General features: G+C 44.1%; 1 protein-coding gene across 1 annotated transcript in view; it reads right to left on the reverse strand.

Moving 5' to 3' along the window:
* RNF125 (ring finger protein 125) overlaps positions 1–25030 on the reverse strand; it is a 50247-nt gene extending 25217 nt beyond the window's left edge. The window contains exons 1-2 of the mRNA XM_003924752.3: positions 24502–25030; positions 5929–6082 (exon numbers count right to left, since the gene is read on the reverse strand). Coding sequence (XP_003924801.1) covers positions 5929–6082; positions 24502–24665 — 318 coding nt within the window. The 5' untranslated portion in view covers positions 24666–25030. The remainder of the gene's footprint in view (positions 1–5928; positions 6083–24501) is intronic.
* Positions 25031–25233: the final 203 nt, after the last annotated feature.

Here is a 25233-nt window from a genome sequence, read left to right on the forward strand (position 1 = left end):
TCCTGCAGTTCATCTTTATCAATGCAGAATAAAGAGCCCTTGTTCTTTCAGATATACATTCAGAGATCCTAACCATGAGGGATCTGTTGCTAACATAACACATTCGACTAAATGTTTCATTAGAAACTCTGATAAGATCTTGTACTAAAGGAAGCTTTGTACAGCTGTGGTAAGGTGGCCGACCCACTCTGCTTCATTTTGCCCAAGCTACGGAAGTTAAACCTCAAACATGAAATCTGCCATGTTGAGGAAACAGTTATAATTGTTTAACAAAAGGCAAAAATAAAAACAAGTGGAAAAATAAGAACAAAACCCTTGCTTTGCAAATATCCACCTAAAAGATATAAGAACTAGGATTGAGCTGCATAAACTGCCTTAAACAGATGTATTTGACAATCTTTAACATCCAACTTTGCACATTAGCGTTCTCTCATGTCTTTATGACTTTTGCTAGTAAAAAGTTCTATTTGTATTCTTTGTTCAACAAAGATAAGCATTAGTCGTAAAAATTAACAAGCTGTGGACTATCTACCAACAAATGAATTGATCAATTCATAGTCTAGACACAAAATTAACTGAGACATTATAAGAAATGGCAGAAGAAACATAATTCATTGTGCCTGTTCTAATGCTGCTTTTAATCTAACAGAGGAAAAAATGATGTGTAGACAAGTAGATAAGAAATTGTTTGATACAGGGGCTGGGTGCAGTGGCTCACACCTGTAATCCCAGCACTTTGGGAGGCTAAAGTGTGTGAATCACCTGAGGTTAGGAGTTCAAGACCAGCCTGACCAATACAGTGAAACCCCCTCTCTACTAAAAATACAAAAATTAGTGGGGTGTGGTGGTGCACACCTGTAGTCCCAGCTACTTGGGAGGCTGAGACAGGAGAATTGCTTGAACCCGGGAGGTGGAGGTTGCAGTGAGCTGAGATCACACCACTGCACTCCAGCCTGGACAACAGAGCAAGACTCTGTCTAAAAAAAAAAAAAGTGTTTGATGTAGTAAACTGGAATACTAAGACAAGGCCTCAAGGAATGAATCTGGCCTGGACTCTGAAGAATAGGGAGAGTGCAAAATGGGTATAGAAGGAATGGGGAGCATTCCTAGAAAGAGGGGTAACACAGAAAGGAAAAGACAGGATATAAGAAGTATCTCAAGGCTAGGCACAGTGGCTCATGCTTGTAATCCTAGCACTTTGGGAAGCCGAAGTGGACAGATCATCTGAGGTTGGGAGTTCAAGACCAGCCTGGCCAACATGGTGAAATCTCGTTGGTAAAGTACAAAAATTAGCGGGGCAAAGTGGTGCTCGCCTGTAGTCTCCACTACTCGGGAGGCTGAGGCACGAGATCACTTGAACCCAGGAGGTGGAGGTTGCAATGAGCCAACATTATACTCCACTGCACTCCATCCTAGCAACACAGCGAGACTCTGTCTCAAAAAAAAAAAAAAAAAAAAAAAGTATCTGAAAGAAAAAAATCAAAATCGTTGTGATTTAACAGATAATGGGGGAGGGGAAGTTGGTGAAAAAAAGAGGATTTCCACACAGGATGATTGAGAGAATCCTCTTGTTTCTGACAGACACAAAGTGGGGATCAAGAACTGGATTATGAAAGAATATGATGAGTTTCAGTTTGATTTTGTGTACAATTTTTTTTTTTTTGAGACAAAGTTTTGCTCTTGTTACCTGGGCTGCGGTGCAATGGAGCAATCTGGGCTCACTGCAACCTCTGCCTCCCAAGTTCAATCGATTCTCCTGCCTCAGCCTCCCAAGTAGCTGGGATTACAGGTGCCTACCACCACACCCATCAAATTTGTTTTATTTTTTTTGTATTTTTTAGTAGAGATGGGGTTTCACCATGTTGGTCAGGCTGGTCTTGAACTCCTTACCTCAGGTGATCCACTCGTCTCAGCCTCCCAAAGTGCTGGGATTACAGGTGTGAACCGCTGCACCTGGCCTTGTGTGTGAATCTTATGTGAAGACAAACTAAGTAAAAATAAGCAATAATCTATTATTAAGAATGTAAAAAGCCATTGATTTTGAGCATTTACTGTATTCCAGTAACTGTGTTAAAAGCCAATCATCAGGCTGGGCGTGGTGGCTCACACCTGTAATCCCAGCACTTTGGGAGGCCGAGGCAGGTGGATCACAAGGTCAGAAGCTCAAGACCAGCCTGGCCAAGATAGTGAAACTCTGTCTCAGGCCAGGCATGGTGGCTCACGCCTGTAATCCAAGCACTTTGGAGGCCAAGGCAGGTGGATCACCTGAGGTCAGGAGTTCAAGACCAGCCTGACCAACATGGTGAATCCTCGTCTTTATTTTTTTTTAAAAAAAAGAGAAACTCTGTCTCTATAAAAAATAAAAAAAATTTAAAAAGCCAATCATCAGTCATATATATTAATATATATTTAGCATTTACCTTTAAAATCACTCTCTAACATGAACATGAGTATGATCCTCTCCTCAGCTCCTCTTTTTTATTGAGAGAGTCTTGCTTTGTTGCCTAGGCTGGAGTACAGTGGCGTAGTCACTGCAGCCTTGATCTCCTGGGCTCGAGCAATCTTCCTGTCTCAGCCTCTGGAGTGGTTGGGACTATACGCATGCACCACTATGCCCCAGCTAATTTTTCTGAATTTTAGTAGAGACACAGTCTCTTCCCAGGCTGATCTTGAACTCCTGAGCTCAAGCAATCCTCCTGCCTTGGCCTCCCAAAGTGCTGGGATTACAGGCATAAGCCACTGTGCCAGCCTCTTTCTCTTCATTTTGCAAAAAGGTAAACAAACACTCAGATTAATAACTTACCCAAAATTACAAAGAGTAAGTGAGAGAATTAGAATCAGTTTGATCTAAGAGGTCTAATTCCAAACACCATGAACAAATTCTACAATCAGATATAAGGCTCTATAATTGAACCTAATAAATAGATATCTAATGAATAGGTTATTGAGTCTTATATAAATATTCAGAAATGCAATGAGCACTTAGTATGTGCCAGTCACTTTTCAAAGTGCTGGCTACACAGATGTCAACAAATAAAGCCTTTACCTTCATGGCACTCAAATGGAATGAACGTAACTGACATTAAACAAAAAACAGCCCAAAAGCAGTTACAAATGGTGATAAGAGGTGTATGGGAAAAGCACAGGGTGCTGAGAAACAGTATGACAGGGCTATAGTTTAGATGAAATATTAAGAAAGGTTCTCTAAAGAAATGTAGACGCTTAGTACACAATCCTTCTTTTTTTTTTTTTTTTTTTTTTTTTTTTTTGAGACAAAGACTCACTCTGCCCCCTTGGCTGGAGTGTAGCAGTATGATCTTGGCTCACTGCAACCTCCACCTCCTGGGTTCAAAAGATTCTCTGGCCTCAGCCTCATCAGTAGTTGGGATTACAGGCATGCGACACAACATCTGGATAATTGTGTATTTTTAGTAGAGACGAAACTTCCCCATGTTGGCCAGGCTGGTCTCAAACTCCTGACCTCATGGTCTGCCCACTTCGGCCTCCCAAAGTGCTGGGATTGCAGGCGTGAGCCACAGTGCCTGGCCACAATCCCTCTTTTGATTTTTAGACTGGTATATCTAAATACTTTCCCAGTATCTTTCCTTGATAGTTCAAACTTAACATATCTAAAACTTAACTCTATATTCTTCTCCAAATTTGCTCCCCATATGAACATCCTCATTTATTCACATCTGAATGCCTGGGAGGCATTTTTGACACTTTCCTCTCACTCAGCCCCACATCCAGTCAATTATCAATTTATTTCTATTCTACCTCCTAAATATACTTGAAACAACCTCTTACTGATAGTGGCAGGAGCCTGACAAATCCCTAGGTAGACAGGGGCGAGTCCTTGGTGAAACCTGACCTTCAGGACAAAGACAGTTTAAAGCCTGAAAGCCAAGCTACAAGTTAAATCCATGGATGGGGTTGAAGACCTCTCCTCCCCTTTGGTGTGCTTTCCTCTGCTTGATCCTCACCTTTCACCTCTTTTACATATACCTACCCTTCCCAACTGTTTTTTTTTAATATACTGTCATGCCCATCTTTGAATGCTGCCTTTGTTTTAGCCTCTTTCGCATACTCAGAAACCAATCGGCATGCACTCCCCCATTCTGAACCCATAAAACTCCTAGACCCAGCCATACTGGGAAAAAGAGACCATTCAACTTTGGGTGGGGAACCTCATGCCCCTTCTCTGCTGAGAGCTGTTAAATTGCTTAATAAAACTCTTCTCCATCCTTCTCACCCTTCAATTGTCAGCATAACCTCATTTTTCTTGGATGTGGGACAAGAACTTAGGAACCACCAAACACAGATGGGCTGTGGCATGCCTGGACCGGATGTTGGCCGAGCCAGTGAATGAACCAGGCGTGGTCTAGTGGGCAGAGTGGGTGGGGAGAGTCTCCCAGCCTAAGCAAGACCTGGGTGGGGTCATTGTTGGCTATGGAGGTCCCCGGCTAGCAAAGTGGGCAAGAATAATCCTGCATCATTATTCCACATCTAATGCTATCACCCTAATCCAGCTTCCTGACATCATAATAGCCACCTAACTGGTTTCACCAATTTCATTTTTGCCCTACAGCAAACCATTTTCTATGCATACGTTAGAGTCATATCTTAAAAGATATAAACCTGGGCTGGGCATGGTGGCTCACGCCTGTAATACCAGAACCTTGGGAGTCCGAGGCAGGCAGATTGCCTGAGGTCAGGAGTTCGAGATCAGCCTGGCCAACATGATGAAACCCCATCTCTACAAAAAATACAAAAATTAGCCAGACATGGTGGTAGGCCCCTGTAATCCCAGCTACTAGAGAGTCTGAGGCATGAGAATTGCTTGAACCCAGGAGACGGAGGTTGCAGTGAGCCAAGATTGCGCCACTGTACTCCAGCCTGGTGACAGAGCAAGACTCCATCTCAAAAAAAAAAAAAAAAAAAAAAAAAAGCTGGCCGGGCATGGTGGCTCACATCTGTAATCCAAGCACTTTGGAGGCCAAGGTGGGTGAATCACCTACGGTCGGGAGTTCAAGACCAGCCTGACCAACATGGTGAAACTTCATCTTAAAAAAGAAAAAAAAAAATTAAAAAGAATATGTGTGTGTGTGTGTGTGTGTGTGTGTGTGTGTGTGTGTGTGTGTATGAAACTGGAGGCTGGGTGAGATGGCTCACACCTATAATCCCAGCACGTTGGAAGCCAAAGTGGGCAGATCACTTGAAGCCAGGTGTTTGAGACCAGCCTACCCAACACAGCAAAACCCTGTCTTTACTAAAAAGACAAAAAATTAGCCAGGCATTGTGGCCCATGCCTGTGGTCCCAGCTACTCAGGAGGCTGAGGTATGAGAATCACTTGAACCTGGGAGGCAGGGGCTGCAGTGAGCCAAGATAGCACCACCACATTCCAGCCTGGGTGACAGAGCAAGACTCTGTGACAAGAAAGAAAAGAAAGTGAGGAGGCTGAAATAAAGCACTTTAGAAAAGGTGGGTACCAGGCCAGGCATAGTCACTCATGCCTTTAATCCCAGCACTTTGGGAGGCCGAGGTGGGCAGATCATGAGGTCAGGAGATCTAGATCATCCTGGCTAACACAGTGAAATCCCGTCTCTACTAAAAATACAAAAAACTAGCCGGGCGTGGTAGCACACACTTGTAGTCCCAGCTACTTGGGAGGCTGAGGCAGGAGAATTGCTTGAACCTGGGAAGTTGAGGTTGCAGTGAGCCGAGATTGCGCCACTGCACTCCAGCCTGGACGGCAGAGCCAGATACCGTCTCAAAAACAACAACAACAACAACTAAAAGAAAAAAAAAAAAAAAAAAAAAAACAGAAAACAAAAGGTGGGTAGTACCATGGGGTCAGAAGCAGAGGTGAAATGATAACTTTCTCGGGGACTTAAGTTGGTAACCATGAACACAGACGGGTCACATACCAGGGTGTTACACTCAGTGCAGTTCTTAAACTCTGATTTCATCCTTTTGGCTACATCAGTTGCTGGAACTCCTCCTGAAGGAAGATACGCCCGGCAATAAGGACAAGTCCACTTGTTGTTCTTTAGACTGGTAGCAATACAGGAACGGCAGAATCTACCCCAAACAAACCAAAAATACATCACTTTCCTTGAAAGCTATAAGGAGCCACCACCATGTGTTCATTTGTGTCAACTGTAATTTACTGACACATTATACCCCACGAGCCAGCCATACTACCACATTACAGGTCCACTTGCCCCTACACCCCCCAACTGCTTTACCTTCCCAGCAAGACCTCTTTGGAATCACACATTCTCATCACATGCACTTTCACGCATTTCAAGAAAAGTAAGAATTCAAAGTAGGTGAAATAGCTTTCCTATAGACTAAGTTTAAATGATAATTTAAAGAACGTCTAGATCAAATTTTACCTCAAATTTCTTGAGAAAATATGTCTTTCTTCTGTGGTGTTTTGTGTGTTACATAAGAAAGTAGCAGCAAGTCAAGGAAGTAAAAATACCAGACACATTATAATTCTTATAAAACCATTTCCTCCCTCCCTCCCCTCCCCTCTTGCTCTCCTCCCCTTCACCCTTCCTCCCTCCCCTCCTCTCTCCTTCTTTCTCTCTTCACTCCCTCTCTCCTTCTTTCCTTCCTTCCTTTCTTCCCTCCCTTCCTCCCTCTCTCCCTCCCTCCCTCCTTCTTTCCTTCCTTCCTTCCTTCCTTCCTCCCTCCCTGCCTCCCTTCCTTTTCGCTCTCTTTCTCTACCTCCCCCTCTCCCCACCTCTGTTTCTTTTTCTTTCTTTCAAGACCCAGGGTCTCGCTATGTTTCTTAGGCTGGATTCAAACTCCTGAGCTCAAGAGATCCTCCCTGCTTAGCCTCCCAAATGGCTGGGACTATACGTGCAAGGACCACACCCAGCATAAAATAATTTTAAAGTCATCCCCAGATATAGAAAATTAGCTAATTAAAATGACCACTGTTAGGAATGTCCTCCAAGTCAAGAAATACATTCTGATTTATTTAAAGGAGCTCATTATGAAACCTTAACATAATTAACATTTCCAGAAAATTCTGACCTATTTATAGGAGTTGTTGAAGGCTTCATGAACACAGAAACAAAACGAGCATTTAGGTAATTTATACACATCAGCATGACCTACTCAGCACATAATATCTACTCAGCACATAATATCTCTTTGGGAGTATTAATACATGTCAAAAGTCAGTTAAGTACACGATACTGAAAAGTTCTTATATCATAAGCATACAGTTGAATGAAATTTCAAAACCAGACAATTTCTCATCTCCTGTTTCCTTTCCAGCCACGATTCTTTTTTGTTGTTGTTTTGTTTTATTTTGGCTTTTTGAGATGGCGTCTTGCTCTTGTTGCCCAGGCTGGAGTGCAGTGACGCAATCTCAGCTCATTGCAACCTCTGTCTCCTGGGTTCAAGCAATTCTCCTGCCTCAGCCTCCTGATTAGCTGGGATTACAGGCCCCCATCAACCATGCCTGGTCAATTTTTTGTATTTTTAGTAGAGATGGGGTTTCACCATGTTGGTCAGGTTGGTTTCGAACTCCTGACCTCAGGTGATCCACTCATCTCAGCCTCCCAAAGTGCTGGGATTACAGGTGTGAGCCATTTGCCCAGCCTCCAGACACAATTCTAACCCCTCTAAGGTAATCATTGACTTTTTTTTTCTTCATGTATTTTAACATATAAAAATTACAATATACGGCCAGGCGCGGTGGCTCAAGCCTGTAATCCCAGCACTTTGGGAGGCCGAGGCGGGTGGATCACAAGGTCAAGAGATCGAGACCATCCTGTTCAACATGGTGAAACCCCGTCTCTACTAAAAATACAAAAAAAAAGTAGCTGGGCATGGTGGCACGTGCCTGTAATCCAAGCTACTCAGGAGGCTGAGGCAGGAGAATTGCCTGAACCCAGGAGGCGGAGGTTGCAGTGAGCCGAGATCGTGCCATTGCACTCCAGCCTGGGTAACAAGAGCGAAACTCTGTCTCAAAAAAAAAAAAAAAAAAAAAAAATTACAATATACTTATCAAACATGGTACCAGTCTGCAGACTGCAGCTTTCACATCCCTGCTTACTATCCTTGGTGGTGTTAGTCATTGACTTCTAATAACAAAGATTGCCTGTTTTCTGTACGTTCTATAAATGGAATCCTCTGGTATGTATTCTTTGTCTCCTTTTCAATATTATGGTTAAAAGATTCACCCATATTGTTGTCTGTAGTTGAGATTGCCCATTCTAATTTTGTGAAGTCTATTGTATAAATACACCCAAATTTATCTATCATTCTATTGTTAATGGGCTACTTAGGTAATATTTAAATACTTGCTCATGATAAACTTTAGTAATGGGCAGGTCTAAACCATTCTTTTTTTTCTTTTTAACTCCTAATTACATTAGTCAATATCAATTTTTTTCCTCTTTGTTTTTTTTTTTCTTACTATGTTTGAATTTCGTTTGGATCATGACTGATTCATAACAGTATTTTCTGCATCTGTTTTCAAATTAATGTAAGCACACAGAGGATGCTCGCTTGTGCAGTGATTTAGACATCTAATTGTTGTTTATAACTGGCCAGCAGCCATTCCTCCTTTTTCCTGTAATAGCATCCTGCTCTTGCTCTGCAGAAACCATACCTCTTATATTATGTGTAGTCGGACCTCAATCAAGGTGCCTACCAACTCCTGCTGAAGGTGTGAGCACCTGGCAAGCCAAGTCAAGCATAGACCCTGTCTTCAGAAGTTGAATACTGCACAGTGACATATGAATGATTCAGCAGCAACTAGATGGAACATTTCTCCCTTTACTTAGAACCCCATATATGCCTTCATTCCTACCCTTTCCTTCTAGCTATTTTTCTTCTTCTTCTTTTTTTTTTTTTTTTTTTTTTTTTTGAGATGGAGTTTTGCTCTGTTGCCCAGGTGCAATCTTAGCTCACTGCAACCTCCGCCTCCCAGGTTCAAGCGATTCTCCTGCCTCAGCCTCCCGAGTAGTTGGGATTGCAGGTGTGCACCACCACGACTGGCTAATTTTTTAAATACTTTTAGTAGAGACAAAGTTTCGCTGTGTTGGCTAGGCTGGTCTTGAACTCCTGACCACGAGTGATCTGCCCTCCTCGGCCTCCCAAAATGCTGGGATTACAGACGTGAGCCACTGTGCCCGGCCAGTAATTTTTTATGTATAATTTCAAGCTTGATACACTGGTTCTCTACATAAAATTTTAAAAATACTTCCATATACCTTAATTTATTTAACCTTAAACCCCCAAGAAAGATCATTATTTCCATTTATAGATAGGGAAACTGAGGCACATACAGGGCACATACAGGGTAGGTTCCTTCTTCAGGATTACATAAAGGAGCAGTGTGAAGAAGAGGCAAGAACAACTCCCAGACCAATTATAACCCAGGCGCTGTTGCATCTCTTACTCAGGGCCTATGTCCCGCTGTAGCTGCCACCCTGCCCAAGAGAAAGAGAGTGGATGCTAAGGAGATAACACCAAGGTGAAGGACGAACCACAGAGAAGACCTGCAAGGTTGTCTGTTAAATCTGCTTCTCCAAAGCCAAGTCTAAGGAGGCCTTTCAAAGAAGGGAGAGAAGGTACCCAAAGGGAAAAGGGGAAGAACTGATGCTGGCAAGGAGGGGAATAACCCTGCAGAGAATGCAGACGCCTAAACAGACCAGGCACAGGAAGCCAAGGTGCTGGAGATACCAGGTGAAGTGTGCATCTGCGATAACTATGTAGTTGGTGACACTACAGTTTGAAATACTATTTTTATCAAATTTTATACAAATGCAGAATTTGGGCCGGGCGCGGTGGCTCAAGCCTGTAATCCCAGCACTTTGGGAGGCCGAGGCGAGTGGATCACGAGGTCAAGAGATCGAGACCATCCTGGTCAACATGGTGAAACCCCGTCTCTACTAAAGGTGCAAAAAATTAGCTGGGCATGGTGGCGTGTGCCTGTAATCCCAGCTACTCTGGAGGCTGAGGCAGGAGAATTGCCTGAACCCAGGAGGCAGAGGTTGCGGTGAGCCGAGATCGTGCCATTGCACTCCAGCCTGGGTAACAAGAGTGAAACTCCGTCTCAAAAAAAAATAATAATAATAAAAATGCAGAATTTGGTTTTCTTTTTTTTTAAGGTACGTTGTTAGCACACAGTGTACTTCATTGTTGTTTTCTGGGGATGAGATGCCTGTCACTGTCACTAACAGACTGTGTTGAAGCTGGATTGATAATGGGGGAAGCACCTTTCCCTTTTAGTTTTCTGTGTGTGTGTGAGAGAGAGAGAGAGAGTGTGTGTGTGTGTGTGTGTGTATGCCCACGTGTGATGGGGTCTTGGTTTGTCACCCAGGCTGGAGTGCAATGGCATGATCTCTCTTGGCTTACTGCAACCTCCACCTCTGGGATTCAAGCAGTAGCTGGGATTACAGGCATGCACCACCATGTGCAGTTAATTTTTGTATTTTTAGTAGAAAAGGGGTTTCGCCATGTTGGCCAGGCTGGTCTTCCCTTCTACTTTTGAGAGGCTTCCTCTTGGCTCCCAGGAGGAGGGATTCCCTGACTTTGACAAACACAGACACCTTGGCGCAAGAGCCTTGTGGTATGGAAAAACACATTTGTTTTTATGTCCTCTTCTCCCTTTCCATCTTCAGCATAAACTTAACTCCCTTAAACCCAGACATCTGTTGGGGCCTGATCCCTATTACGTAGTTGGTTACCGGTGTCAGGCAATCTGGACTTTCCAGTGAGGCCACTGAGATGGGGTTCCTCGAAAGAACAGTGCTTCCATTTCTAGATTGTGCATCTTCAGACAGATTCTGCCATTTTCACTTCACCTCCTGAAAGTCAGGGTCGGCTCATGTTAAGCAACATGCTAAATGTGAAATGTCAACCCTCATCCTAAACTTTCTGGTTCAGAGAATCAAATGAATATTCTATTTCTTTCTTTTTTCTTTTTTTTTTTTTTTTGCCAGAGTCTTGCTCTGTTTCCCAGGCTGGAGTGCAATGGGGCAATCTCAGCTCACTGCAGCTTCTACCTCCCAGGTTCTAGCAATTCTCCTGCCTCATCTCAGCCTCCCGAGTACCTGGGATTACAGGTGTGTGTCACCACGCCTGAATAATTTTGTATTTTCAGTAGAGACAAGGTTTTGCCATGTTGGCCAGGCTGGTCTCAAACTCCTGACCTCAGGTGATCCACCCATCTCGGCTTCCCAAAGCACTGGGATTACAGGTGTGAGCCACTATGCCCCGCCCTCCATTGGGTTTTACAGTGGCTTTATGTTTTTTGATAGTCCATTGAAGAAGAGAATTTGAAAGTTGTTGTATACTGTTAAGGATTGTCTACTCATGTGCTGCCTGAAATGCCATGACTGTTTATGGAAAGTATCTTTAATAAAGCTGGATAAAGTTTGGCTGGGGGGAAAAAAATCACATAAAAGAAGATGCTTGAGCTTGGCCGGGCACAGTGGTTCATGCCTGTAATCCCAGCACTTCGGGAGGCCGAGGCAGGCGGATCACATGAGGTCAGGAGTCTGAGACCAGCCTGGCCAATATATAGTGAAACCCTATATCTACTTAAAAAAAAAATACAAAAATTAGCTGGGTGTGGTGGCGCATACCTATAGTCCCAGCTACTTGGGAAACTGGGGCAGGAGAATCTCTTGAACCTGGGAGGTGGAGGTTGCAGTGAGCCGAGATCATGCCACTGTACTCCAGCCTGGGTGACAAAGCAAGACTCTTATCTTTCAAAAAGAAAGAGAAAGAGAAAGAAAGAAAAGAAGAAAGGAGAAAGCAAGAAAGAAGGAAAGAAAGAAAGAGAGAGGGAGAAAGAAAGAAAGAAAGAAAGAAAGAAAGAAAGAAAGAAAGAAAGAAAGAAAGAAAGAAAGAGAAAGAGAAAGAGAGAGAGAAAGAAACAAAGAAAAAGAGAGAAAGAGAAAGAGTGAGCTTGAACTTTGTTGGTCTTAAGCTGGGGTTTTCCGACCCAAATTTCAGTAACCTTTTATTCCACTACCACAGCTACCCCAGTTGGAAAGAGCAATATTTTAAATAAAGAAACCTAAGTCCTCTGCTATACATATTTTACTTCTTTCTATCTTAGCTGATTGTAAGTTCTAAGATACAATCTGATCTTGGATGTCTCTGAGTCTCTAAGAATTGGTTCTCAAAGTATAGTCTTGAATGAAATTTATGACAAATGGTTCAAATGCTCAACTCACAATTAACATTTCTAAAAACAACATCTATGGTTCTGACATGAATTATTTGCTTACATTATTTAGAGGCAAGCAGATAACATTTTGTTTTTTGTCAACTAGCAGTTTTCCCTTTTTTTTTTTTGCCCACAATTCATTTGAGTTTTATGCCAATGCAAGCAGAATACAAATACTGGTGCTGAGCCTATGGGGGAAACTTGTACAGATTATCCCCTATTATTATTATTTTGAGATGGAGTCTTGCTCTCTCACCCAGACTGAAGTGCAGTGGTGCAATCTTGGCTCACTGCAACCTCCACCTCCCAGGTTCAAGCAATTCTCCTGCCTCAGCCTCCCGAGTAGATGGGACTACAGGCATGTGCCACTATGCCCGACTAATTTTTTGAATTTTTAGAAGAGGTTTCACCGTGTTAGCCAGGATGGTCTTGATCTACTGACCTCATCATCTGCCTGCCTCGGCCTCCCAAAGTGCTGGGATTACAGGCCTGAGCCACTGCGCCTGGCCCTATCCCCTATTATTGTAGGCTCCTACAATAATTCATAAAATGCTGCTGTGCTTTCTCCTCATTTTGTTTATGGCAAACTGAGGTTCAGAGAGGTGTAGCAATGTGCCAGGTTTATGCAGCCAGAGACGTCGTGTCTGATCCTTAAACAGTTTGGGTAGGGCCTCAAATTTTGTAGCCTTTTCAGGAAACTTCAGTTCTTCCCAGTGACAAGTAGAAGCCACAAATATAAGACCATGAATGTGCCTGTAAAATCAGGAGGCCTGATATAATGAACGTGTCTCCCCAGAGTTCAAGCATGAAAACTTGGTTCTTCTTGTGGTGGTACTGAGAGGTGGAACCTGCGGGAGGCATTCAGGTCTAGGGGCTCCATTGTGACGAAAGGATAAAATGCCGTTATCACAGGAGTGGGCTGGTCATTGTGGAAGTGGCTTTTCTATAAAAGTAAATTTTCTGAGGCAAGAGGATCACTTGAGCCCAGGAGTTTGAGTCCAGCCTGGGCAACACAGTGAGACCCCCATCTCTAAAAAATAAAATAATAAAATAGGCCGGGTGCAGTGGCTCAGCCTATAATCCCAGCACTTTGGGAGGCTGAGGTGGGTGGATCACCTGAGGTTGGGAGTTCGAGGCTAGCCTGACCAACATGGAGAAACTCCATCTCTACTAAAAACACAAAATTAATGGCCGGGTGCGGTGGCTCACGCCTGTAATCCCAGCACTTTGGGAGGCCGAGGCGGGTGGATCACGAGGTCAAGAGATCAAGACCATCCTGGTCAACATGGTGAAACCCCGTCTCTACTAAAAATACAAAAAATTAGCTGGGCATGGTGGCGCATGCCTGTAATCCTAGCTACTCAGGAGGCTGAGGCAGGAGAATTGCCTGAACCCGGGAGGCAGAGGTTGTGGTTGAGCCGAGATCGCGCCATTGCACTCCAGCCTGGGTAACAAGAGTGAAACTCTGTCTCAAAAAAAAAAAAAACACAAAATTAGCCAGGTGTGGGGGTGCATGCCTGTAATCCCAGCTACTTGGGAGGCTGAGGCAGGAACCCAGGAGCTGGGGGTTGCAGTGAGCTGAGATCGTGCTATTGCACTCCAGCCTGGGCAATAAGAGCGAAATTCTGTCTTAACTAAATAAATAAATAAAATATAAGTGAGGTCTCTCATGTACATTTTCTCATTCTTCCTTATTCTTTCTACTTTTCCACCAGAGGATGACCCTAGCCAGGTACCACTACCATGCTCTTGGACTTCCTAGCCTCCAGAACTGTGAGCTGAAAAAATTCTTTTCTTTATCAATTACTCAGTCTGTGATGTTTGATAAATACCCATTTCCATCATGGCCTGAACTAGTGTTTCCGGTTTACTTTAGAATGCCCTTGGCTGAAAGGAAAGGTCCATTCAGTTGGTTGGGCGTGGCGGGGTCGGTGAGGGGGGGGCCTTAGAATTTTATTTTTGGTTTACATTGGGATTGCACATGTCCTGTAAGAATGAAAGCACTCGTGTGTATTTCTGGATCAGTTTTAAACTCATCAGGAAGACTCTCAGATTCTACTTATGAAACCACCAATTTGGTGCAGGTTTTCCTGCTCATACTTGACCACAAATTGAATGTTTCAATCCATTTACCTGAAAGTACTTCATAATTATCCTAAACAGAGTTTCATTTTCTAAAAATTAGGTACATTCACAGCCAGGTGGGGTGGCTCACACCTGTAATCTCAGCACTTTGGGAGGCAGAGGCCGGTGGATCACTTGAGGTGCGGAGTTCAAGACCAGCCTGGCCAACATGGTGAAATACTAAAAATACAAAATTAACTAGGCCAGCTACTCAGGAGGCTGAGGTGGGAGAATCACTTGAACCTGGGAGGCAGAGGTTTCAGTGAACAGAGATCGCACCACTACACTCCAGTCTGGGGGACAGAGCGAGACTCAAGTTCAAAAAATAAAATAAAATAAAAATTAGATACGTTCTATGACTCAGAGCAGTTGTATCTGAGGCCAATGGAGACTTGGCTCTTTCTACCTTATAGTGTGCTCCAGTTCATTTAGCTCTCTTCAGCTCATTCTCAACCTCTAGATGCTTTTAAGATAACTTGGTCTCCAGCCCTGATCTCCTTCCCCCAGTCTATTCCTTCAGTGCCTTTGGGATATTTCCATTTGGATATCTGCCTATCAGACTGCTGTACATTCAGCAGGCCCATTCATGAGTGCATTCCCTTCCTTCCATGCCAGCCTCTCTGACCCTGTTTATCCACCTGCCTTCAAGCCCAGTGGTTGGCTTTGACATCTTTCTCCCTCGCATCTATTATTTTCAATCTGACAACAACTGTCTTTGAATATTTCCTTTAAATGTAAAGCAGTGGTACAACCACTGCTCACAGCAGCCTCCCCAGCTTGAAGTGATCCTCCCACCTCAGCGTTCTGAGTAACTGGGACTACAGGTATGCACCACCATGCCCAGCTATTTTTTTAAATTTTCTGTAGAGACAAGGTCTCACTATGTTGCTCAGGCTAGTCTCAAACTCTTGGGTTCGGGCAATAGCACCTCCCCACTCCCAAAGTGCTGAGATCACAGGCATGAGCCTCCACACCCAGCCTTCAGACTCCTTTTAAGTTCCATTTATATTGCTCCAAGTTATCTACTGGCTCTCACTCCAGCTCTCTGATAGGAGATAATGCAGCGGTGAGAAGGCTTTTCTCTCAAATCTATTTTTTACAACTGATACAGCAATATGAATAAAGTCCATTTAAAATTATGAAACATTAAAGTGAAACTTCTTAAATTAAAGTCCAGCAAAGGAAAAAGAACTAAGCTAAAAGTGAGGCTATCTGGGACATCTTGGAAATGTCACAGATCAACCTTTCATGGCACAGTTTTCTTCCAAAAGAAATACAGAGATAAGAAATAATACCTGTTCCTGGGGGTTTTGCTTACGGAATGACTAAAGGAACTAGAAACTATGTTTTGAGCCTTTAATATGGGATACTTTTACATTTTTAATATTCATAAAAATGGCACTACTCACCCCATTTGACAAATGAAGAAAATGAGATTCAAAGAGATTAAGCAACTTAGTGGTAAAGAAAATTGGCCAGGCAGGGTGGCTCACAACTGTAATCCCAGCATTTTGGGAGGCTGAGGCGAGCAGATCTCTTGAGGCCGAGAGTTCAAGACAAGCTTGGTCAAAATAGCAAAACCATCTCTACTAAAAATACAAAAATTAGCCGGGCATGGTGGGGCACACCTGTAGTCCCAGCTACTCAGGAGGCTAAGGCAAAAGAATCGCTTGAACCAGGGAGGTGAAGGTTGCAATGAGCTGAGATCATACCATAGCACTCCAACCTGAACAACAGAGCAAGACTCCATCTCAAAAAAAAAAAAAAAAGACACTATATAGTTTACCCTCCAAAATAATTCTTTTACATACTTCAAATTAGCTATTGAGAGTGAAGAAAGGAAAAGCCCTGAAAAGCTGCATGTTGTGGAAGAGAGCTGTATGAGTAGAGGAAGCCTACATTGGTGAAATAAATAGCCAAGCTTTCTCTGAGGTCTCCCTTGCCCCATCTAGGAGATTAAGCAAGAGTATGAAACCTTTGAAGGTCTGATAATGAAACTTACCATGGATGATTACCTATTCTTTCTGAGAGCTGCTACCTGTGAAGTTTCATCTCTGTAACAAGAACACCTTTGCCCCTTGTCTTTCTCTTTCCCTCTCATAACCTGTCTTGCCATTTTCCAATCCTCCATTCTTCTGTAACCTCAAGTGTAAAAGCATCAAGCACCTGACCCTCTCTTTTAGTTTTCATATTTTGTATGACTCCCATGCCATATGTACATTAACAAATGTGTATGCTTTTATCCCATTAATCTGTTATCTGCTTGTTTTATAGACTCAAAGTATCATATCTTGAGGGGAAAAATTTTTGGTGTTGTGATCAACACCAAAGGGATAGAAATCATTTTGTTCATTCTGGAGCCAGTGAATGGGATCTTGGAACAACAGATGAAAAGCCAGCAAAGAAAGGTAAACTTGTTTTTTTTTTTTTTTTTTTTTTTTACCAAGTCAGTTCTGTCTATAGTGCCTGGTCAAATGTGGATGATATGAGTCTCTGTGTTTTACCCTTTTTAAATTTGGATCAACAGGAAAAAGCATATAAATTATTTCTTGTATTGGTTTATTTCTTTTAAAATAAATGAATCGGCTATATTTAAAAGAAAACTTTTTAGAGCTCACATCTTAAATAGCTACCTTATTGGTACCTATGAAAAGATACAAAAGGGATACAGGCTTAGGAACTCCCTCGGCAAGATTTTTGAAAAGTGGAGGCCGGGCGCAGTGGCTCATGCCTGTAATCCCAGCACTTTGGGAGGCCAAGGCAGGCAGATCACGAGGTCAAGAGATCGAGACCATTCTGGCTAACATGGTGAAACCCCGTCTTTACTAAAAATACAAAAATTAGCTCGGTGCGATGGCACGCGCCAGTAGTCCCAGCTACGCTGAAGGCTGAGGGAGGAGAATTGCTTGAACCCTGGAGGCTGAGGTTGCAGTGAGCAGAGACCGCACCACTGCATCCAGACTAGAGACAAAATGAGACTCTTTCTCAAAAAAAAAAAAAAAAAAGAAAAAAAGAAAAAAGAAAAAGTAGAAATCAGGTTGAAAACAAAGTTAAAATCCTTTGTACTCAAACTGCATGCTTTAGATTCCTTGTGGGGTTCATTTAAAAAAGAAAAAAAAGACTCCATCCTGTAGTCTAGTGATAAGGATTCTGCACTTTTCACCACTACAGCCTGGATTCAATTCCCTTTCAGGAAACAAGTCCCCAGGAGACATAAATCCTTTAACTTAGGTGGGAAACTTTTTTTTTAACTTATGAAAAATTAGTTTGAATTGTTTTTTTCCAATTTATATTTGTATGACTTCTTAACCTTTGGGGTGCCCATTTGTTTTGTAAGCCTCTCATACAACTTTTGTTTTCCTCTATCTTAAACCCTAGAGAATATGACCAGACAAAAATGTGGGTTGTACCTCATTTGAGGCTGGCAAAACTTTCCTTTCATTAAGCTGTTGTGGGGAATGATCTGGATTTTGAAAGGGTTGCAACTTTTGCTCCCTCTCAGAAAACCTTGGTTAAAGCCATCAAGAGCTTCTTGGTTTTAGTCTCAGATGTTCTTATTTGTTTTGATTTTGAGTAATGTGTTAGGCATACCTTGGTTACAAAGTTGGTTTACATTTAGGGTACGATAGTAACCTTTTTCCCGTTTATCTGCTTCCTCTACTGGGCCAGAGAGACATACCTCTTGCTACGGCTGTGAACCTAATAGGTAAGAAGAGGTGGGTACCGCCCAGGCAAAGGGAAGGTCTGGGGAGAAAGAGGCGCGGATGCCACAGCTATCATTCTCTCTGCTCCCACAAAAGACTGGGTGCTCAGGCCAGGCGTGGTGGCTCACACCTGTAATCCCAGCACTTTGGGAGGCCGTGGCAGGCAGATCATCTGAGGTCAGGAGTTTGAGAGCAGCCTGGCCAACATGGTAAAACCCATCTCTACAAAAATACAAAAATTAGGTGGGCATGGTGGCATGCCCCTGTAGTCCCACCTACTTGGTAAGCTGAGATGGGAGAATTGCTTGAAGCCGGGAGGCAGAGTTTACAGTGAGCTGAGATGGCGACATTGCACTCCAGCCCGGGCAACAGTGCCAGACTCCATCTCAAAAAAATGGGTCTGTGGCCAACAGCCAGATTAATAGCTGATATTCTCTATTCTCTTTCAAATCCTGTTTCTCCCATGGGAACTTCTTAGTCAACTAGATCTTTGTTTCTTTTCCTTTTTTTTTAATGTTTCAAATTTTAACATGTATTTTATTATTATTATACTTTAAGTTCTGGGGTACATGTGCAGAACATGCAGGTTTGTTACATAGGTATACACATGTCATGGTGGTTTGCTGCATCTGTCCCCCTGTCATCTGCATTAGGCATTTCTTCTAATGCTATCCCTCCTCAATCCTCCCATCCCCTGCTAGCCTTCCCCTAGCCTCCCACCCTACAACAGGCCCAGTGTGTGATGTTCCCCTCCCTGTGTCCATGTGTTCTCATTGTTCAACACCCACTTATGAGTGAGAACATGTGGTGTTTGGTTTTCTGTTCTTTTGTCAGTTTGCTGAGAATGATGGTGTCCAGCTTCATCCATGTCCCTGCAAAGGACATGAACTCATCCTTTTTATAGCTGCACAGTATTCCATGATGTATATGTGCCACATTTTCTTTATCCAGTCTATCACTGATAGGCATTTGGGTTTGTTGCAAGTCTTTGCTCTTGAAAACAGTGCCACAATAAACATACATGTGCATGTGTCTTTATAATAGAATGATTTATGATCCTTTGGTATTATATACCCAGTAATGGAATTGCTGGGTCCAACAGTGTTTTTATTTCTAGATCTTTGAGGAATCACCACTCTGTCTTCCACAATGGTTGAACTAATTTACACTCCCACCAACAGTGAAAAAGCATTCTTATTTCTCCGCATCCTCTCCAGCATGTGCTGTCTTCTGACTTTTTAATGATCGCCATTCTAACTGGCATGAGATGGTATCTCAATGTGGTTTTGATTTGCATTTCTCTAATGACCAGTGATGATGAGCTTTTTTTTTTTTTTTTTTTTCATGTTTTTTGGCTGCATAAAAGTCTTCTTCTTTTTTTTTTCTTTTTAGAGATGGGGTTTCACCATTTTGGCCAAGCTGGTCTCCAACTCCTGATCTCAGGAAATCTGCCCATCTTGGCCTCCCAAAGTGGTGGGATTACAGGCGTCAGCCACCATGCCCAGCTTGCATAAATGTCTTCTTTTGAAAAGTGTCTGTTCATATCCTTTGGCCACTTTTTGATGGGGTTTGTTTCTTCTCTTGTAAATTTGTTTAAGTTCTTTGTAGATTCTGGGTATTAGCCCTTTGTCAGAGGGATAGATTGCAAAATTTTTTTCCCATTCCTTTGGTTACTGGTTCACTCTATTGATAGTTTCTTTTGCTGTGCAGAAGATTTTAAGTTTAATTAGATCCCATTTGTCTATTTTGGCTTTCGTTGCCATTGCTTTTGATGTTTTAGTCATGAAGTCCTTGCCTATCCTATGTCCTGAATGGTATTGCCTAGGTTTTCTTCTAGGGTTTTTATGGTGTTAGGTCTTACAATTAAATCTTTAATCCATCTGGAGTTCATTTTTATATAAGGTGTAAGGAAGGGATCCAGTTTCAGCTTTCTGCATATGACTAGCCAGTTTTCTCAACACCATTTATTTAGAGCTTTGTTTCTTCCTCAGACTTCCTATAACTTTATTGACCAAGGCGGGGTGGATAACCTGAAGTCAGGAGTTCGAGGTCAGACTGGCCAACATGGTGAAACCCCATCTCTGCTGAAAATACAAAAATTAGCTGGGCATTTTGACAGGAACCTGTAATCTCAGCTACTCAGGAGGCTGAGGCAGGAGAATCGCTTGAACCAAGGAGGCAGAGGTTGCGGTGAGCCAAGATAGGCCATTGCCCTCCCACCTGGGCGACAGAGTGAGACTCTATCTCAAAAAAAAAAAGTAAATAGGCCAGGCTCGGTGGCACACACCGGTAATCTCAGCACTTTGGGAGGCCAAGGTGGGTGAATCATGAGGTCAAGAGATCGAGACCATTCTGACCAACATGGTGAAACCCCGTCTCTACTACAAATACAAAAATTAGCTGGGCATGGTGGCGCACGCCTGTAGTCCCAGCTACTAGGGAGGCTGAGGCAGGAGAATTGCTTGAACCCAGGAGGCAGAGGTTGCGGTGAGCCGAGATGGCGCCATTGCACTCCAGCCTGGGTAACAAGAGCGAAACTCCGTCTCAAAAAAAAAAAAAAAAAAAAAAAAAAAAAAAATTAGCTGGACGTGGTGGTGCATGCCTGTAGTCCCAGCTACTCAGGAGGCTACAGCAGGCGAATCACTTGAGCCAGGGAGGTGGAGGCTGCAGTGAGACAAGATCACGCCACTGCATTCCAGCCCCGTAACAGAGTGAAACTCCATCTCAAAAAATAAACAGGGCCGGGCGCGGTGGCTCAAGCCTGTAATCCCAGCACTTTGGGAGGCAGAGGTGAGTGGATCACAAGGTCGATAGATCGAGACCAACCTGGTCAACATGGTGAAACCCCGTCTCTACTAAAAATACAAAAAATTAGCTGGGCATGGTGGCGCGTGCCTGTAATCCCAGCTACTCAGGAGGCTGAGGCAGGAGAATTGACTGAACCCAGGAGGCGGAGGTTGCGGTGAGCCAATATCGCGCCATTGCACTCCAGCCTGGGTAACAAGAGAGAAACTCCGTCTCAAAATAAATAAATAAATAAATAAATAAACAAAAAAAATCACCGGGCTTTTTTGGAGGCACCCCCTTATCTGGACCTAGGAAATTATTAACTGAAAGTCTGACACCTGTGAAGGTCTGACAGAGCAACTTAACACAGTCATGTCTATTCTTTCTAGGAGATGTTTATCTATCAAGTTTCATCGGCATAACTAGACCACCATTGCCCCAGCCCCTTCTTTCTCTCTCCCTCCCGCAACCATGTTCCAAGCCCTTATTCTGTGGTAACCTCAAGATGGTATAAAAGCATCAAGCATCTGGTCCTTTCTTTCAGTTTTCACATTTGGCATGACTCCCGTGCCCGTATGCTCATTAATACATTTGTAGCCCTTTACCACTTGTTAATCTATTAGAAGTTTGTTTCATAGACTCAAGTGATCAAACCTTTAGGGGAAAAAAATCAAATTCAAATTTCCTTACAGTGGTCACACAGCTGGCTAGTGGCAGAGCCGATTTCAAATCTAGCTCTCTGTAAAGACCAGCTTCCACCACATCGCAATGCAGCTTATAAAGTGATCTGTGCATATTTATTCAAGGTACTGTTGTTATTATTAAATTTGTTTGACTTGAAGTAGGTTTACAAACAAAAATCAGCATAAACAACCTAGTTCACCATATTTGAAAATGTAGCTTCAATATGGGATCATAAAATAGAGAAGGTTCATTTACATTTCCAACTTAATTTCAGCGGAAAAGAGTAATTCGTTTAGAATGTACAAATGGTATTAACAACGCTCACAATCTCTGCTGCAGAAAGGACTCTGCTTAACAGTTATAAAGTGAAAGGGGCCCAAATAAGTTTGCCAAAAGGAGGAATATGGAAATTCTGCCCACAGCCAGAACAATGAACATAGATTAGTCGAAACAAAGAACAGTAAAGTGAGGAAAGGCAATTTGTTCAACCCTTGTTATGCTATTTTACAACTGTTTTTCCAGTTGCTAGTTTTCTATTCACTTTAACAAAGAAAAAGATTAAACAAAAAATTCAACGTTTTGCAAATTTATATTATCCTTTAGTAGAAGGAAAAACATTGTGAATGGTAAATTATAATGTTCAAAGTTCAAACTGGGAAAACAGTCTCCAGTCAGATCATTGAATAGCAAAGCCTCCTATTCCAAAAAGAATCTTCAAAACGCCCACTGTTCGTGTTTTGCACAACTTTGAAGTTTTAATGCTAATAATGATTAAATTTAAATGGAGGTATCTTTAGCTTGTTACTGCCCTAAACTAATCAATATACTTCGACTTACATGGCACATTTTGGCTTCCAGATTGGTCTGTGGATGTCATGTTACTACATCTGGACAGCTGAGCAATAACATCAATAACCAGAAAGGAGGGTAAATTTAAGCCTCAAATTTTAAGAACAAAGCTCAAACAACAGGCCTTGAGAATACAGCCACAAAATAATGCCCAGAGCACTCTTTATACATTGCACAGGCTGCACACTTTTCTTACTGGCTCACATGTAGGCAGTGGTGAATACTGCTTTTCTGATGCAAGGATATAGGTAATAAGGACCACCTAAGTACTTTCAAAACTTTGTTTTTTGAGGCAAAGTCTCGCTCTGTCACCAGGCTGGAGCGCAATGGTGCCATCTCAGCTCACTGCAACTTCTTCTTCCCAGGTTCAAGCAATTCTCCTGCCTCAGCCTCCTGAATAGCTGGGATTACAGGCCTGGGTCACCATGCCTGGCTAATTTTTGTATTTTTAGTAAAGATGAGGTTTCACCATGTTGGCCGGGCTGGTCTCGAATTCCTGACCTCAGGTGATCCATCTGCCTCGGCCTCCTGAAGTGCTAGGATTACAGGTGTGAGCCACCACTGCAGGCCTCAAAACTTTTGAATGCAAATGCACAACATGTTTTTAAGGACTACCTAAATTCTTTCAAAAGTAGTCCTCAAAAATATGTCGTGCACTTGCATTAGTAATATGCTATTTCTTTCTTCCTCCTAAGCCAAAAGCTGTACAAGCCAATGTGGTATGGCACAGGGCTTCATACTATTATAGTCAATCTTCAAAGGACATTAAGTAGGCTTCTGCTCCTGATCTGCATACATGCACGCGCGCGCACGCACACACACACACCCATGTGTCCGTGAACAAAATTCAAAGCAAACAGAGAAGGCTGGGCGCAGTGGCTCACTCCTTTAATCCCAGCACTTTGGGAGGCCGAGGCGGGTGGATCATTTGAGGTCAGGAGACCAGCCTGGCCAGCATGGTGAAACCACATCTCTACTCCAAATACAAAAACTGGTTGTGGTGGCACACGCCTGTAATATCAGCTATTAGGGAGGCTGAGGCAGGAGAATCACCTGAGCCCGGGAGGTGGAGATTGCAGTGAGTCGAGATCGCGCCACTGCACTCCAGCCTGTGCAACAGAGCCAGACTATGTCTCAAAACAACAACAACAAAAGTAAACAGAGAACACAAATTCACAGATCCAACTCCACCAGTTACTCAAACACACATTAAGAATGTGCCAAAATTATATCCGGACTTTGTTTTTAAACACTTCTTAGAAACAACTAGGGCTTTGCACCAACTGTGAGTTTTAGCTAAATACGACTCGGTTTTGAGAAAGTTATTTTACTCTGTAATTTCTGCGGGTTTGGAGAGACGGGGAGTAAAGCAGGTAGTCTGCCACCTCCCGTCACGTCGTGGCTGGGTGGTGAAGGAGTGCATTCAGGGGCTTGCGGCTGACGTCCAAGCCCCACCCTAGCAGGTTGTTAAACTCTAACGACGGTGGAAAGTCACTCGGAAGCTCCAGTTTGACTTGCTCTTTGAGAGGCTGGGTGTCTGTTTTGGGAAAGGGTAGCAGGGGTGGGGGTAGAAGGACACTTGGCACAGATCCTTGTTTGCTTAAGACGAGCCTCTGCGGGCATTCTGGGAACACGTGCACAGCTCCAGCAAAACAAAACGGACCCAGGTTTCTGGGGCAGAGGGAAGCGCAGCCCGTTCCACCGAGTTCAGGGGGATAACTGCGCTTAGCGGGAGCCCCTGCCTTGTACCAGGCGCTGGTTTTCTTTCCGTGCCCGGGCGGTCGCTGGTTCTCCAGCCAAGAGCACCCTCCCCAGTTGGCCAGCCCCGGCGCTGGGCGGGACCGGTGCCTGGATCTCTGGAGCTCCGCACCTGGGCTTCGGGAGGAGACAGCGCAAGGGGGCTACAGGGCCCGCTCGTTTCTATCTTCTCCTCCCGAAGTCCCGTGTCACCTGCCGACTGGCGTTTTCCTCGTGGCCCCGCACCCGACGGTTCCAGGTTTCTCCCTGCAGCAGTTCCTAAGGCGCTGTCTTCCGTCCCCCTCCTTCCCCCTACCTCCGTCCCCCTCCTTCCTCCTTCCGTCCCCCAGTTTCCCCACATCGACCTCCGCAGGGATGGGCGCGAACCGGCCTCCCCTGGCACTTACACGTGGCCACAGCGGGTCCGGACAGGCCGGTGTAACACCTCAAGGCATACGGAGCAGTCGAAGGACGTGACGGGCAACTCCGGGTCGCCCCTGCGCTCCAGGGCCCGCGGGGTGGCAGAGGCGGGCGCCGACTTGCCGCTGTCGCTGCTCAGCACGGAGCCCATCGCTGTGCCTCTCGCTCGCACGGACAGCTGCCAAGCGCTCAGTGCCTGCTGCAGGGTTGTTTTGTTGCCGTGCGCTGGAGGAAGGAAGTCCCGGCCCAGCTGCGCTCGCCGCCTCCCAGCGCGCCCAGCTCGCGCAGCCCAGAAGCAGCCTCCGCCGCTGCGCCCAACCCCGGTCTAGGGCAGAGCGAGTGCGCGGCGGCGGGGCTGAAATCTGCAGGCTGCCGGGGTTGAGGCGCGGAGGCGGAGGCGGCGGCCGCCCGGTGCTCGCTGCACTGTCTTGTGGTATTGGGAGGATTGAAACCTGAAACCTCAACTGCAGAGAAGAGGATTGAGGCGGTAGTAAACCTTCCAAGCCGTCACCCACACAGCCTCTTTCCCCACAGTCAGAAGTTAAGGGCGGGCGTGGCCGTTTAATGCTGATCAGAGAACAGCCGATTGAAAGGTGATGGATAGGACCATCCTCCATGGTTGAAATCACAATAAGCGGCAATGATAGCCTATGATCTGTGACTGGGCGTCTCCTAAGACGGTACTATCAATACTCTGTCATCCAGTCAATAGGCCATCA

Source organism: Saimiri boliviensis, chromosome 13 (genome assembly GCF_048565385.1).
Source record: "Saimiri boliviensis isolate mSaiBol1 chromosome 13, mSaiBol1.pri, whole genome shotgun sequence".
NCBI lineage: Eukaryota > Metazoa > Chordata > Mammalia > Primates > Cebidae > Saimiri > Saimiri boliviensis.